The 13,488-nt window shown below is 38.5% G+C and overlaps 1 protein-coding gene across 3 annotated transcripts in view; it reads right to left on the bottom strand.

Moving 5' to 3' along the window:
* Positions 1-13,488, bottom strand: part of GPC6 (glypican 6) — a 1,181,721-nt gene that overhangs the window by 104,644 nt on the left and 1,063,589 nt on the right. For all 3 annotated transcript variants that reach the window (XM_031655722.1, XM_021929443.2, XM_031655723.1), the window contains exon 5: positions 12,767-12,897. In XM_031655722.1, the coding sequence (XP_031511582.1) occupies positions 12,767-12,897 (131 nt within the window). The remainder of the gene's footprint in view (positions 1-12,766; positions 12,898-13,488) is intronic.

Raw genomic sequence — 13,488 nt, 5'->3', positions numbered from 1 at the left:
AATAATGGGTAATAAATCAAATCTAAGGATTACGCAGAATAACACATATATAATTTAAGCTCTGTGATGAATAGGGTTTCATACATTTTGTTCATTACTGTATCCCAGTATCTGTAGGAGTCCCCAACACATGATATGTGTTTAAAAAATTAAGAATGAAAGATTATGAAGAAATAAAATTTTTAGTCATAATCTTCCCCTTTTGCAAACATTTATTGAAGGCAATTAGCATGTAGGTTTATGTAATGAGAAAGAAAAGATAGCAAAGGAAAGACAATGAACACTTATCAAGTGTCTATGATAGGACAGACACTTTACTGTGCTATATGTTTTATATGCACTGTGCTATGTATTTTATATGCTATGTGTTTTATATATATCTCAAATGATCAATTATCTCTTCAAAATCCAGGTTGAACATTTCTTCCTCAGACTGAAGGAATGAATCACGCATCCATGTAAAACAAATTATTTGATATTTCCTTTACTACATTTACTGGGCTAAATTAAAGCAAAGCCAAATGGACAACTTTGTTTAAAGTGATAACGAGACCCAAAATACTGTTTCTTGATCACTTGATAATAGCTACTCAGTGAGCTTGATAAGCCAGTTAGGAGGACCTTGCACACAAAATAGTTAGATTGGCTTCCTGACTGGCCCGTGGGAGAGCTATCAGAGCCGTGGGTGCTGGAGACAGCTGGGCTCAGAGCTCAGGCAACGGCCATTGCTTACTGCAAAGTGGCAGACAACTTGGGCTCTTCACAGAGCCGCCCTTCCTGGTATCACCAATCTGTCAAAATGATAAACAGCGGCACCTATACATTGCAGCAGTTGTATCCTATCCTTGTCAACGATGGTCTAGGTTAAGCACAGAGCTAGCGCCTTTCTCAAAGTGGGAGTGCTGACTGAAATGTGTGTGCCTGGGAGCATTCACATATCATTAGGAAGCAAATCAGAATTAGTTGCAATATTTTAAAAAACATTTCAGTAAAAGTAGTAGCAAAAAGAGCTACATTATACCATTACATAAGATAACTGGCACCTTAGAAATTCATTTCACACACTTTTAGGGGATTTCTAACAGCATTCATCTAATAGCCTAAAAAGTGTTTTCCTGAATATAAACTTAAAACATCTTGATGATGACTTTTTCTTTAGATATAAAATTATTATACTCACTACAAAATCATTTTAAATGTCAGTTTTTTAAAAAAAAATTAGTGTAGTAATTTTCTTTATAGGTTACCTTGTAACAAAACAGTTATTCAGCCTTAGATCTTAGAGTAATCTCTTCTCTTTTTTTTTTTTTTTTTGAGATGGAGTCTCGCTGTGTCTCCCAGGCTGGAGTGCAGTGGCGTGATCTCGGCTCACTGCAAGCTCCGCCTCCCGGGTTCACGCCATTCTCCCGCCTCAGCCTCCCAAGTAGCTGGGACTACAGGCGCCCACCACCACGCCCGGCTAGTTTTTTGTATTTTTAGTAGAGACGGGGTTTCACCATGTTAGCCAGGATAGTCTCGATCTCCTGACCTCGTGATCCACCCGCCTCGGCCTCCCAAAGTGCTGGGATTACAGGCTTGAGCCACCGCGCCCGGCCGAGTAATCTCTTCTCTAGTCATCTTTTTTCTTCTGTTTCCTCTCATTTTGCTTTTCTCTTTTTTCTTTGCTCCCTGATTCATGCTTTTCTTTCCTTAAAGATTGATTATAATGGTCCCCAGGCCAAGTTCTCTGGCAAACTCTGTGTCCCTGGATGGGTTCAGCACTCTGTTAGGAGAATTTTGGGTTCTACTGAACCAAGTCAAGCCATCAGGTTTAGTTTTGTCTACTTTTCATTGGCCTCAATTTTAAAAAGTCAGCTACTGTATCAGTTTTAAGGTTTAAAAAATTTACTCCTGATGCTCACACAGCTTGGTTCCAGAATATCTGTCCGAGGTATTGCATACTTCTTAAAATCTTTTCTACAATAAAAGAAATGCTTTTCATTTGCATTGCATGAGAAGACATTTTTCCCTGAAGGATTTGCATTTCTCAGGCAGCAAAACACCTTGATATTTCCTCCCAAATGGTAAGGAAGGAGGAGTTACAAGGAACTTTACAAGGCAAATTTTTGAGTGTGGAGAGGAAAAAAGCCCTAATCCTCTTGGCCTGACTAAATGATTGTTATTTCATATGCCCTTTGCTTGTAAGGTTTAAAGCAGTTCTGTAAGATCACTTTGCAGAATATAAGTAAACATGTAATTTACATCAGACGGGCTCTACCATTCCTTCCACCCATGATTCAACAAATACTTGTTGAGTGTCACAAACATAAGGGCTGGGGATATGCCAGCTGGACATGTCACTACTCCCAAGAGGGTTTGGACAAGAAATCAGGCAATTATTATAGAATGTAACAAGTGTGATGGAACACCTGCAGGGGCAACTCACCCAGGCTGGGGCATCTGAGAAATCTTCCTAGAAAAGCAGTGGTATGCTGGACCTGGATCTTACTGGCCCATGAAACTACATGTTAAATTTTTAGGAATTTCATAAGTCAGTGGCAACTGTGTTTAATAATATGTTTATTATTAATTGATAATGTTTATTATTAATAATGTGCTTAAACACATTGATTATTAAAAGTTAAGTTGTATAAACTTAGTTATATAAATTATATTAATAACAAAGGTCATAATTATACTAAAATCTCATTACTTTTTAATTAATTTACTATTATCTATGCTCTTGAGGTTAATCGTGTCAGTCATATCTGTAAGGTGGAAATTTTACACCAGGGTGTGCTACTCTGTGTTCAGTGACATCATGTGGGTAGTCTGAAATCTGCACGAGGGAGTAATTACACCACAGACATGGGCAAACACTACAAATGAGCATGTTTCCCCCACAGATGTGGCTCCTTCACATGTTTAAATGTAGGCTGGCTGAGGCAATGACTCGATCAGAACCAAACCAGATCGTATATCACCACATAGAAGGGAAGTGCTAAGAGCTGGGAGAAGGAGGTATGTTTATGAGACTGGGCAGAGGCCACTGAAATTTCTCTAACACAATACTTCACTGCCCACAAGAAGCACAGTTCCATAGCAGGTGCTCTTCTCCTAAGTACGAAGAAGTTGGAAGGAGACTTTTTTTCAGGAGACCAGGAGAGCACCTTCTCTTGTTCCTAAGAATACACACTCAGTGTTAAAGCTGAATTGTGTTTCCATCATTTATTCTTGAGTAGGCTACATTAAATGTAATCTTCTCATCTTTTGGCCCTGAAGTTACACTGAAAGCAAATCTTCAGATAAATCTCTAAAGATTAGAGATAAAGGAGTTTTACTTTATCATCAAAAGGAGAACATTTTTGTTTTATCCCTTTTACATGCAAGGAAAGTTAAAACTAGTTTGCTCTGGATGCATATCACATAAATGCATCATAAGCATTTTTTCAAACCTTCCTTTTACTTTATAAGAAAAGGTGTGCTTCCCTCCTCCCTCTGGCCTGTATCTAGCATCTGAAAAATCTGACCCTGTTATCCAGCAATATTACAAGCAGGAATAGAACAAACCCCAATTTTCTGTGTGCTAGGTGATGAAGACATCAAAGAATAAACGATGTTTCAAGGTCACTGTTTCTCGGTGGAGTGCTGTAAGTGGGAACTGATAGGCAGAATACAAACAGAATTTCAATAGAGAAGATACTGTGAATCTAGAAATCATTGAGAACATGCTCTTTTCCTTTAAAAAACAAAACGAAAGAAGTAGAAACAGAATATAAAGCTTTAGAAATAGTATGGCCATTCACTTTTTTCTCAGAAATCAGGCAGAAGGGACCAAACCACCTGTCAATGGAGCAGGCCAATTTCCCCCTCAATGTAAGAATAATGTGGAAATTATTATTACATGGAAATTCCTCTAAAGCTCTTTGCTGTGGAGGTGTTGGTGTGGCCAACAGCACAAACTAGAGTTGGATTGCTGACACAGTCTCCAGCACTGCCCCTTCCCTTGACCCTGCTTTCTCATAAAAGCCTTGTTCATAGACACTTATTTACAGATCCATCTCCCTTTCTAAATGATTCCCTGCCATCAAAAATAACACCATACATCAGTGGGTTTAAATGCAGGGGGGTGGATTGCAAGTCTGATCTTCTGATCTTAGATGCTAAAAACAACCCCACAGAGTATCATAGGTGAGACAAGACCAATGAGTCAATGCTCTTTAGAATTTAGGTACCATAGATGTTTTTAATAATAACAATTAAAATGCTTAGCCTTTAGGAGTGGTTTTGATTTGACTTATTCCTTGCTAAACATTTTATGTGGATTATATCATTGTGCTATCAAATAGCCTTATGAATAGGTACTATAGTCATTCTCATCTTTAATGTGAGTTAATTTAGACAGATAAAAAATTTGCCCCAAATCACACAACACAGAACAACGAGATCCCATGTCAGTCTCGTGTCAAAATCTGACCTGGTAACTGCTATGTTATTCTAAAGAATACTAGACTAACTTCAAGTACATTTTAAGGTATTTTCTATTCCTTATCACTGGAAGTGTCTCTAGCATTATATTTTCATGTTCTGAATTCAACTCAGCACAATGTATTGTTTCTTCCATGTGTAAAACAATGTGTTAGGAAGACTCTTTGCAGAATGTTAGAATGAATAAGATGTAACTCTTGTCCTCAAATAATTTATAATCCTGGGCAGGACAAAGTAAGTATAAAAATAACCATAACAAAAGGAATAATATGCTCACTGCCTTAGAACAGACATGCTAATACAGGAGCTCAAAGGAAAAAAAAGATAAATGCTACTGGAATAAAAATATATTTATTTGAACTAAATTCTAAACTAATCCTGATATCTGAAAGAAGATATTCTCTCCATCTGAAATTTCCAAGGTATTATGTATCCCTGAACATTTTGAAAGGAAAAAGATCTAGAGAAAAAAGAAAGATCTGGATGCTGGAAAAAGAAACCTGTAATAATCAGCAAGGTGATCATGTTCATAAAACTATAAACTATTGGAGTGGGCAGGGGACATTAAATTAACCCCTCCTTTTACAGATGAGGAAACTAAGCCCCAATAGCTGGAGACAGAAGTTATTACATTCTCTGTTCTCTTCTCTTAAGGTTTTTTTTCTTTTTTTCATCTTCATTTGAGCTGTAGATTGGGAAAAACTGTCTAGAGAAAATTAAGTACCTGAAGGCTGTCCTGCTCATCTTTAATGCGTTCTACCCTCGTCGGTAGTAAGAATTAATTGAATGGATGGTTTCAACTGGAATGTAATAAGTCTTCCTTCTTAATTTAGATTATCTCTGACAAACCAATCTTTTCCTAGATTAGGTTTGAAATTATTCCGAATATAGTTAAATGATATATAGTGAGATCAGTTTCATCCTCCCTGATAGGATAGGAAGAAAGTTATCCACACATCTGAAATTCAAAGGCAGGGATTCAGGTTTTTTCTCCCTTCCCTTGGGGAATTTCCACAAATCTGCAAAGTTCTGAACTGTTGGGTAACTGTGGTGGTGGAAGATGGTGGAATAATGAAGGCTCTTCTGTGCCTCTGATGAAGATTGAAATTGATGAATGTAGTAAGCTTGGTTGGGGCTTGAAGCACTAACAACTATGTTTCTTATCAACAGGTTCCCTATAGTATGCTGTGGGCAACAGTCCTCCCTTAGACGGCTGGATCCTCAAAGGCTGAAGTCTATCTGGTGCTGGTGGGAGGGTAATTACTGAGGAAACAGCATGGCATGCTGGGAAAGTCTTTCTCTTTGAATCTGACAGACCTGGGCTGCAATCCCCGTTCGCCACTTGTTTGTTACATGACCTCAGGCTTACTATTTAATCTCTCTAGACTTAACATTTCTTACCTGTATAACAAAGAAATGAATGTTTTTTACAGGAGTGCTGTGAGGAGTTGAAATAAATACAGAAGACATCTAGAAAGACCAAGATGTCACCAGAGGAAGGACTCTGTCTTGTCCTCTGTATCAGTCCATTTTCATGCTGCTATCAAGAACTGCCCAAGACTGGGTCATTTATAAAGAAAAGAGGTTTAATTGACTCACAGTTCCCCATGGCTGGGGAGGCCTCAGGAAACTTAAAATCATGACAGAAGGAGAAGCAGGTGTGTCTTACATGGCGGTGGGTGAGACAGAGTGTGTGAAGGAGGAACTGTCAAACACTTATGTAACCATTGGATCTTGGGAAAACTCGCTCACTATTATGAGAACAGCATGGGGAAAACTGCCCTCATGATCCAATCCCCTCCTGCCAGTTCCCTCCCTTGGCATGTGGGGATTATGGGGATTACAATTCAGAGATGACATTTGGGTGGGGACACAGAGCCAGACCATAGCATTCTGTATTGTATTCCTTGTGCCTGGTACTTGGCAGAGTGTTCGTTGAAAGGATACAGCAGGTGTGCAACCAATGGTAACCATGGTTGTCACTGTTACTAGGAGATTCTGTCCCCAAAAGGAAATTGGGAAAGTTTTAATATGCTCTTGCCCCTGGTCTTTAAAAATGTATATGTACATATAATATTGTACAAAAGGTATACAAATGGAGTTTGAAATAAGTGTCATGCTATTACCAAAATATTCTAACTTGGTTATACAACTGGACATAGCCAATGTATTTTTTGGAAATAATCTCAATGTGCCTCATCCCTAATAGCTTCCTTGTGGGCTAAAAAGAGAGAAAATGGATCTGACAGTCCCTATAAAAACAGATCTGAGACAAGACTGGAGCATGAATATACGTGGTGAGAATAAATCTTTCTTTTGGTCTGTAAGTCCCACTTATTCATGATCTCAATTATTAGGCAGAAAAAGATGAGCTATTCCTTCTCCTAGATATGATGTGAGAGTTTGGGGAAAGAGATGTCCCATCTGAAACTGTGATGTGTTCACCTTTGGCCTTCAGATACATAAGAGAGAAAAAAGGATTTTATATTGTGTACTATTAAAACTCTAGGAGAGGTTGGAAGCAATGAATGACAGGGTTGGATAAGAGAAATATTTAATTAGAATTTATCACGTGGAAGTACTAGGCGTAGCTGTAAAAGGAATCAGTCAGAAAGAGGGAGCTTGGGTCCTCCTGGCTTTGCTACCTTTGGCTGTAGAACTTTCTCCTAATACTTAATCTATTCAGTAAATATTTACTGAACCTTGCCCTTGTGTGAGATTGACTCAGTAGGCACTGACATCATTAGGGTTAGGGTTAGGGTCAGGGTTAGGGTTAGGGTTATGCATCGATTAGCGAGATGTGCTTTGGAATCAGATGCTCTTCTACCCTTTGCACCGTCAAACCTTGGTAAGTTACCTAACTTTTCTGTCTTGGAAAATAACTTTTCTGTCTTTGCAAAATAGGGAGCTGTATCTCATCACAAGCACTATTATAAATATTACACAATAGAAACCATGTAAAGCACTTAGTATTGTCCCTGGCAGTAAGCACTCAATAAATACGAGTTGGCAGTTACAAATATTGTTGCGTTCCTGAAAGAGGCTCTGGGAATGACTTCTAATAGTAACTGCTTTAATACAATAAATGATTTCCAAAGGAGAAGTTGCCAATCATATTCTAGAGGAAAAAGTTATTTTAATTTCTAAACTTTACAATCCTCAGGATGTCTGGCCCCAATTAGGAGCTAGCTTCTGGCCTCACCTGGAGCTTGCCTCTCAGAAGTTAACCATATTTCTGGTTATGTAAATACTCAGCCTCAGTCTGGAAATCTAGAACTTCAAATGTGACGAGACTGTTTATCAACAGTGTCCTAGGGTTTCTTTGAAAAAAAAAAAAAGATAAATTCAACCACCCAGTTCTTAGCTAGAATATAGATTTTAGACTCTACTTCATGTGTATTATAATTTCATGGATGTGGCTTATATGGTAAATGAAACTACATATTTCTAAATTTAAAAGTAAATTCCATTCCCCTGATGAAATAAAATCTCTTTTCAGAATACATCTGTTCCACCAGCAAATCCTGTTGGTGTTTCCCATGGAATTTGTCTAAATTCCAACCACCTTTACCTCTCCATGATATTTAAAGCTGGCTTTAGTTCTTTCTTAACTCTGTCTTCCACATTAGCTCCTGGCTTCCTTTCCCTCTTTCCTGAAGAGTCTCGTTGTTCTCTTCTTCCTCTCCTCTTCCTTAATTCCTTGCATCCTCTTTTCTCTGTGCCAGCCCTACCAGACATACTATTTTGTTTCTGCCATTTTTTTGACCCTTGGTCCTGTGTCCTCTCATGTGAGTGGACTCTTACATGCCCTCTATTATCCCTTTCTTTCTTTTTTTTTTTTTGAGATGGAGTCTTGCTCTCTCACCTAGGCTACAGTGCAGTGGTGCAATCTTGGCTCACTGCAACCTTTGCCTCCTAGGTTCAAGAGATTCTCCTGCCTCAGTCTCCTGAGTAGCTGGGATTAACAGGTGTGCACCACTGTGCTCGGCTAATTTTTGTAGTTTTAGTAGAGACGGGGTTTCACCATATTGTCTAGGCTGGTCTCAAACTCCTGACCTCTGGTGATCTGCCCACCCGAGCTTCCTAAAGTGCTGGAATTACAAGTGTGAACTACCATGTCCGGCCTCCCTATATTATCTCTACTCTTGATTTTAACATTTCTTACAAAGATATGTATCATATTGAAGTACACTGTTTATTAACAGCAATACTGTAATAATGGTAGTTGGAAAATTTTCACAAAAATGTCTGATTTACATTCTAGTAATAAACAGTCCATCTGATCTCTTGAAGAATTTTTAATAGAATACTTGACCTAAACTGTAGTTAATAACAATGTATTTTATACTTGAAAATTGCTGAGAGAGTAGATTTTAAGTGTTCTCACTACAAAAAATGATAAATCTGTGAGGTATAACGCATTTGTTAATTAGCTTGATTTAACCATTTCACAATGTATACATATTTCAAAACAATCTTTTAACATCACATGTATATACAAGTTTATTTGACAATTAAAAATAAATTTAAAGAAGATAATAATTTAGTTAGCGCATTCTTTTAACTGGGCCAATTTCTTTTTTTCTTTCCTTTTTTTTCCTTTCTAGAGCCAGGGTCTCATCCTGTCGCCCAGGCTGGAGTGCAATGGCATAATCATAGCTCACTGTAGCCTTGACCTCTCTGGCTCAAGTGATTCTTCTCCCTCAGCATCCCAAGAAGCTGGGACTACAGACTCATACCACCACACTGCGCTAATTTTTATTTTCTGTAGAGATGGAAGTCTCTCTGTGTTGCCTAGCCTGCTTTTGAACTCTTGGACTCAAGTGATCCTCCTGCCTCAGCCTCCCAAAATGCTGGGTTACAGGTGAGAGCCACCACACCTTGCCTCTTCTTTTAAATTAATGATTTTTATTACTTCATTAAAGATTTCTTAAATGAAACATTTTTTATGCCACTGACTTGATTCATACTAAACTGCTAGCATTGTTTTTGTGCCATCAATACAAATGTCAATACAGCCCTGGGGAAAGGCAAATCCTGTTTGTTTTATCATAAGGAATAGTTCTGATTTCTCAGACTACTCACAATGGTCGTGGGGGTCCCTAGAATACCATGAACCCCAACTTGAGAACTACCATTTTAATTTGCAAAGGTATTCCATAAAACCATATTATTTCTTCTTATCTAGACATTTTATAGATGAGGATGGAGCACTAAGGGACATTTCAACACTTAGTATATATTAGGAACTTAAAATTTGTCTTTGTGTTATCAGTGAGTAAACTAGACATACCTAAAATCCAGGTCCCCTGATATCTGGTCCTGTGTTCCTTTTATTAAAGATTTATTTATTTTTCTAGGTTTGGATGGACATAGGGAACCTGTAGCAATGTAAAGGAGGAACATCTAACTGTCTAACCTCCACACTGTGCCACAGCTCCATCAATTTGCATGGCGGTGAGTGACATTAGTTACCCTGACTTGTTACACTACAAAACTTTGTGGGAGTCATTTCAGACACTGGATTTAATATACGTAGATGATACTCTGAGAAATAACATTTTTTAAACTTGAAGCTGGCCTCCCCGTCATCTCCCTGTGTGAACAGGCCAACTCTCCTAAAAAAGGAGCTCTTGTAGTTTTAAGTGAAGAAATGTAACTCCACAAAGAAAGCAGGGTGCGGGAGTGAAATGACCAGCCACGCAGCAGACTCAATACAAACTGGTTGAGGACAAACAGTGTAACTATTACAGAAGTGGTTTCTTTTTTTCTTTTTCTTTTTTACCTTTAAGCTCTGTTGGATTGAGAAGGCATGGTTTCTTTGCTTGAAATGGGTCCATGTCTTAACAGTTGTTTGCAGCTCACTCACCGGTGCATTTCCTTTTTTTCTTTATTATGTATTCAACAAGCATCTGCCTACACTTTCTATGTGCCAAGTGCTGGGCTGTGTTCTAGCTACACAGCTGGGATTCCAGCCACTCATGGAGTTTCAGTGAGTGAAGTCAGGAGAAGACTGGTAGGGAAAAAATATCAAACAAATACATATATAATAGATGCTGTGACAGATTTCTGTTATAGAGAATTGCAAGACGGACCTACTGAAAGGTGAGAGGAGTGAAAAACATTACAGACGAGAAGCTGCAAGTATATTCAAGGAACTGAGAGACAGACCATGTGGCTGAACAAGTAAACAAAAGGGCCAGTGGTATTAAACAAGGTTAGAAGGTAGGCAGGGGCCAGATAATGCAAGAGCTTGCAGGAGTTTTATTCCATTCTAAGTACAAAAGAAGTTTATTCCATTCTAAGTACAAAAGAAAGGCACAGTGGGGGACTGGGGACATGGAAGGAGGTGGGTGTGGTGCATGACCTTGTTGATGTTGTAGAAATACTTAGGTTACTGGATGAAGAATAAATTGGAGGGGGTTCTAGAGTAGAAGCCAGGAGACCAGTGAGGAAGCTGTTGCTTTTAGAGAAACTGAGGATCCTTGAAAAAAATATATAATCAATGATAGAAACTTCCTGTTCAAATATGTCCAGGCCCTGGGGAAGGAGAAGTTTCTTCCTATTACTTATTACTGTGTGGTGCTATGTTATGTTAATTAATTCATATAATTTCTGATCTGTTCAGTATCTGTCTCTCCTCTTAGAAAGTAAGCTTAGGGCAGAAATGGTGCTTTGTTCACTCCTATCCCCAGGACAAAACCATGTCTGCCACATGGATTCTCAATAAATATTTGCTGAATGAATGAATGAATGAATGAATGAATGAATGGAATGAAAAGGGTAAAAAAGAACACTTGACTTGGAAAATGTATGCACATGCACCAATGGAAACAGATACTTACTTCTAAGAAGTTGTGATGGTCTCAAACTGCAGATAATTTTGTCCATGTGTTCCTCCTGTTCTATTTTCTAGAGCTGTTTTTGACATTAACAATCTTAGCACCTGATTACTTGAGTACCAATGGGATACCATGCCTCTCAAAATAACATTAATTGGTTTCTAGGCATAGATTTGAGAGGAATGGATGATTGCTATTTTTCCACAGGAAAGAAAGAAAATGGCCTTTCATGGAAACCCCAAACATGCTATTTCCCCAACAGGTGATGGTAATTTGGAGCATCCTCCTTTATACAGGCTACCCTGAGCTCATTAAAACCCCCAAAAAGGCCTATGAAACTCTAGCTTATCCAATCTCCCAGGGAGAAAAAGGGACCCAGGCCAGATTCTTTCTTCTTCATCCTACCAGTTCACCCTGAAAAGCCCAAATCTAGTTTGATTCATGCTTAGCCAAGGAGACCTAGTAGGAATCCGTGGCTCTTTTTTCTGCTTTGCAAGGTCTTCCTACTACCTGTCCCCTCCTGCGTGATTATATTTGAAATCTCTTTCACAAAGGATTTTAAATATTAAAGAAAGCTAATCATGCAACTCTTTGCCTGACATATTTTTGTGTAAATGACTTTCAATTAAAATGCAATCACTCAGTCACCAGGTTTAAAGGACTGATACAGATTTGGTTAGTGTTTCATGAAAGGGAGACTAGTCGAGAGAACAGAAGGGCATTGTGCAGTCATCACTATGGGAGAAAAAGGTTGGTGAAGGAAGAGGCAGGAGACCCACTGCAAACTTCTCAATTTTGCTTAAGGCGGGTCCTGTTTATCTTCAACTGGGTGGAAACAAATAAAAAATTGTGCACCTGGCATTTGTGTTGTGCAGCTGCAAACCCAGGAGCTCTGTCTCCTGTGATTTATGAAAATGTGCTACTTTTGTTCTTTTCATGTGTGCTTGACTTCATACAAAGGAGCATTTTCCCCTGAAGATTCGTTAATGAAAGTTACACCATAGTCTTAAAAGGAAGTCAGATGGGATGTTTAATTATTTACAATTGAAAATATAGAACATGTGCCTGGTCTGCACAGCCGAAGATATAATTAGAAGTTGCTAGAGAGAGAACAGGGCGAGGGTGTGCAGACATTTCAAACATTAAAAAGAAAATTCCCCCCAAATTGCTCACAAATGTGAGGGATTAGTCAACATACTTGGGGCTCTCTGAAACTTTTTGGCAGCCCATAATTTCTTCGTGATTGAGTAGTTGCAAGCTAAAAAATTGCTTTCCTTCTCAATGCCATTTTGTTAGACATTTTTAATGAAGTAGCAAATTTGTGGCTCAACAGGAAAAGCTCACTGACAGCATATTAGAATTTATAAGCCCAGCCGACATATCTAGTTACTTCGTTTTTAGGTTACCGCACCTGTGTAACGTCCATGTATTGGCAGACACATTACTAATGCAAATACCTTGGCAGACACCTGCATGCTGTTTTCTTGCATGTTCATAATGGCTTCAGAAATCTTGACATCTATCGGGTCCATGACCGACTCAATGTTGAATGGCCCCTCCAGTCGCTCTGCCACCAAGAGCATTGCATCTGTTAAAATACAGGAACATGATTTCTTTGTGAACTGGGAGCTCCAGGTTCCCAATCTGTGTTTAAACATTGTTAAAACAACTGGATGAAAAATAACCGTGCATTCACGTTTTTAAATTTGCTTTCATTATAGTACAGAATGAAATAGATGACTGAATCTTAATGATTGTATTTTGTTTGAAGATTCAAAATTATTTTATATGTCTAGAACCAGGGCTGAAAATAAGGAAATTAGTCCAAATGCAGAATGTTAAATATATCTAATGATTCCACATGAAGTAAAAAGAGTATTAGGTCAGGGATCAGCTGCATTTAGAAAAGGAGGTCTCGCCTATCTTCTTCTGGAGTCTGGGGAAAACTGAGAATATGAGGGAAGACGTACTGATTTGTGAATTTGGATGCACAAAAGTCAAGACCCAATTGAAGCATATCTACCTGTGTGAAGCATTTCTGGGTCTCTCAAGATGTATAGATCTGTCTGGATGTGATCACACTACTCAGCATTCCTTTCAGCATTTGCACTTTGACATCTTTTGGGGGACAGGGGAGCTTCTCTGATTTGGTTTTGTATATTCAGTGCCTATTATGGTA

This window comes from Papio anubis, chromosome 15 (assembly GCF_008728515.1).
Source record: "Papio anubis isolate 15944 chromosome 15, Panubis1.0, whole genome shotgun sequence".
NCBI lineage: Eukaryota > Metazoa > Chordata > Mammalia > Primates > Cercopithecidae > Papio > Papio anubis.
The sequence above is the reverse complement of the archived record's forward strand: the minus strand, read 5'-3'. Positions and strand labels throughout refer to the sequence as shown.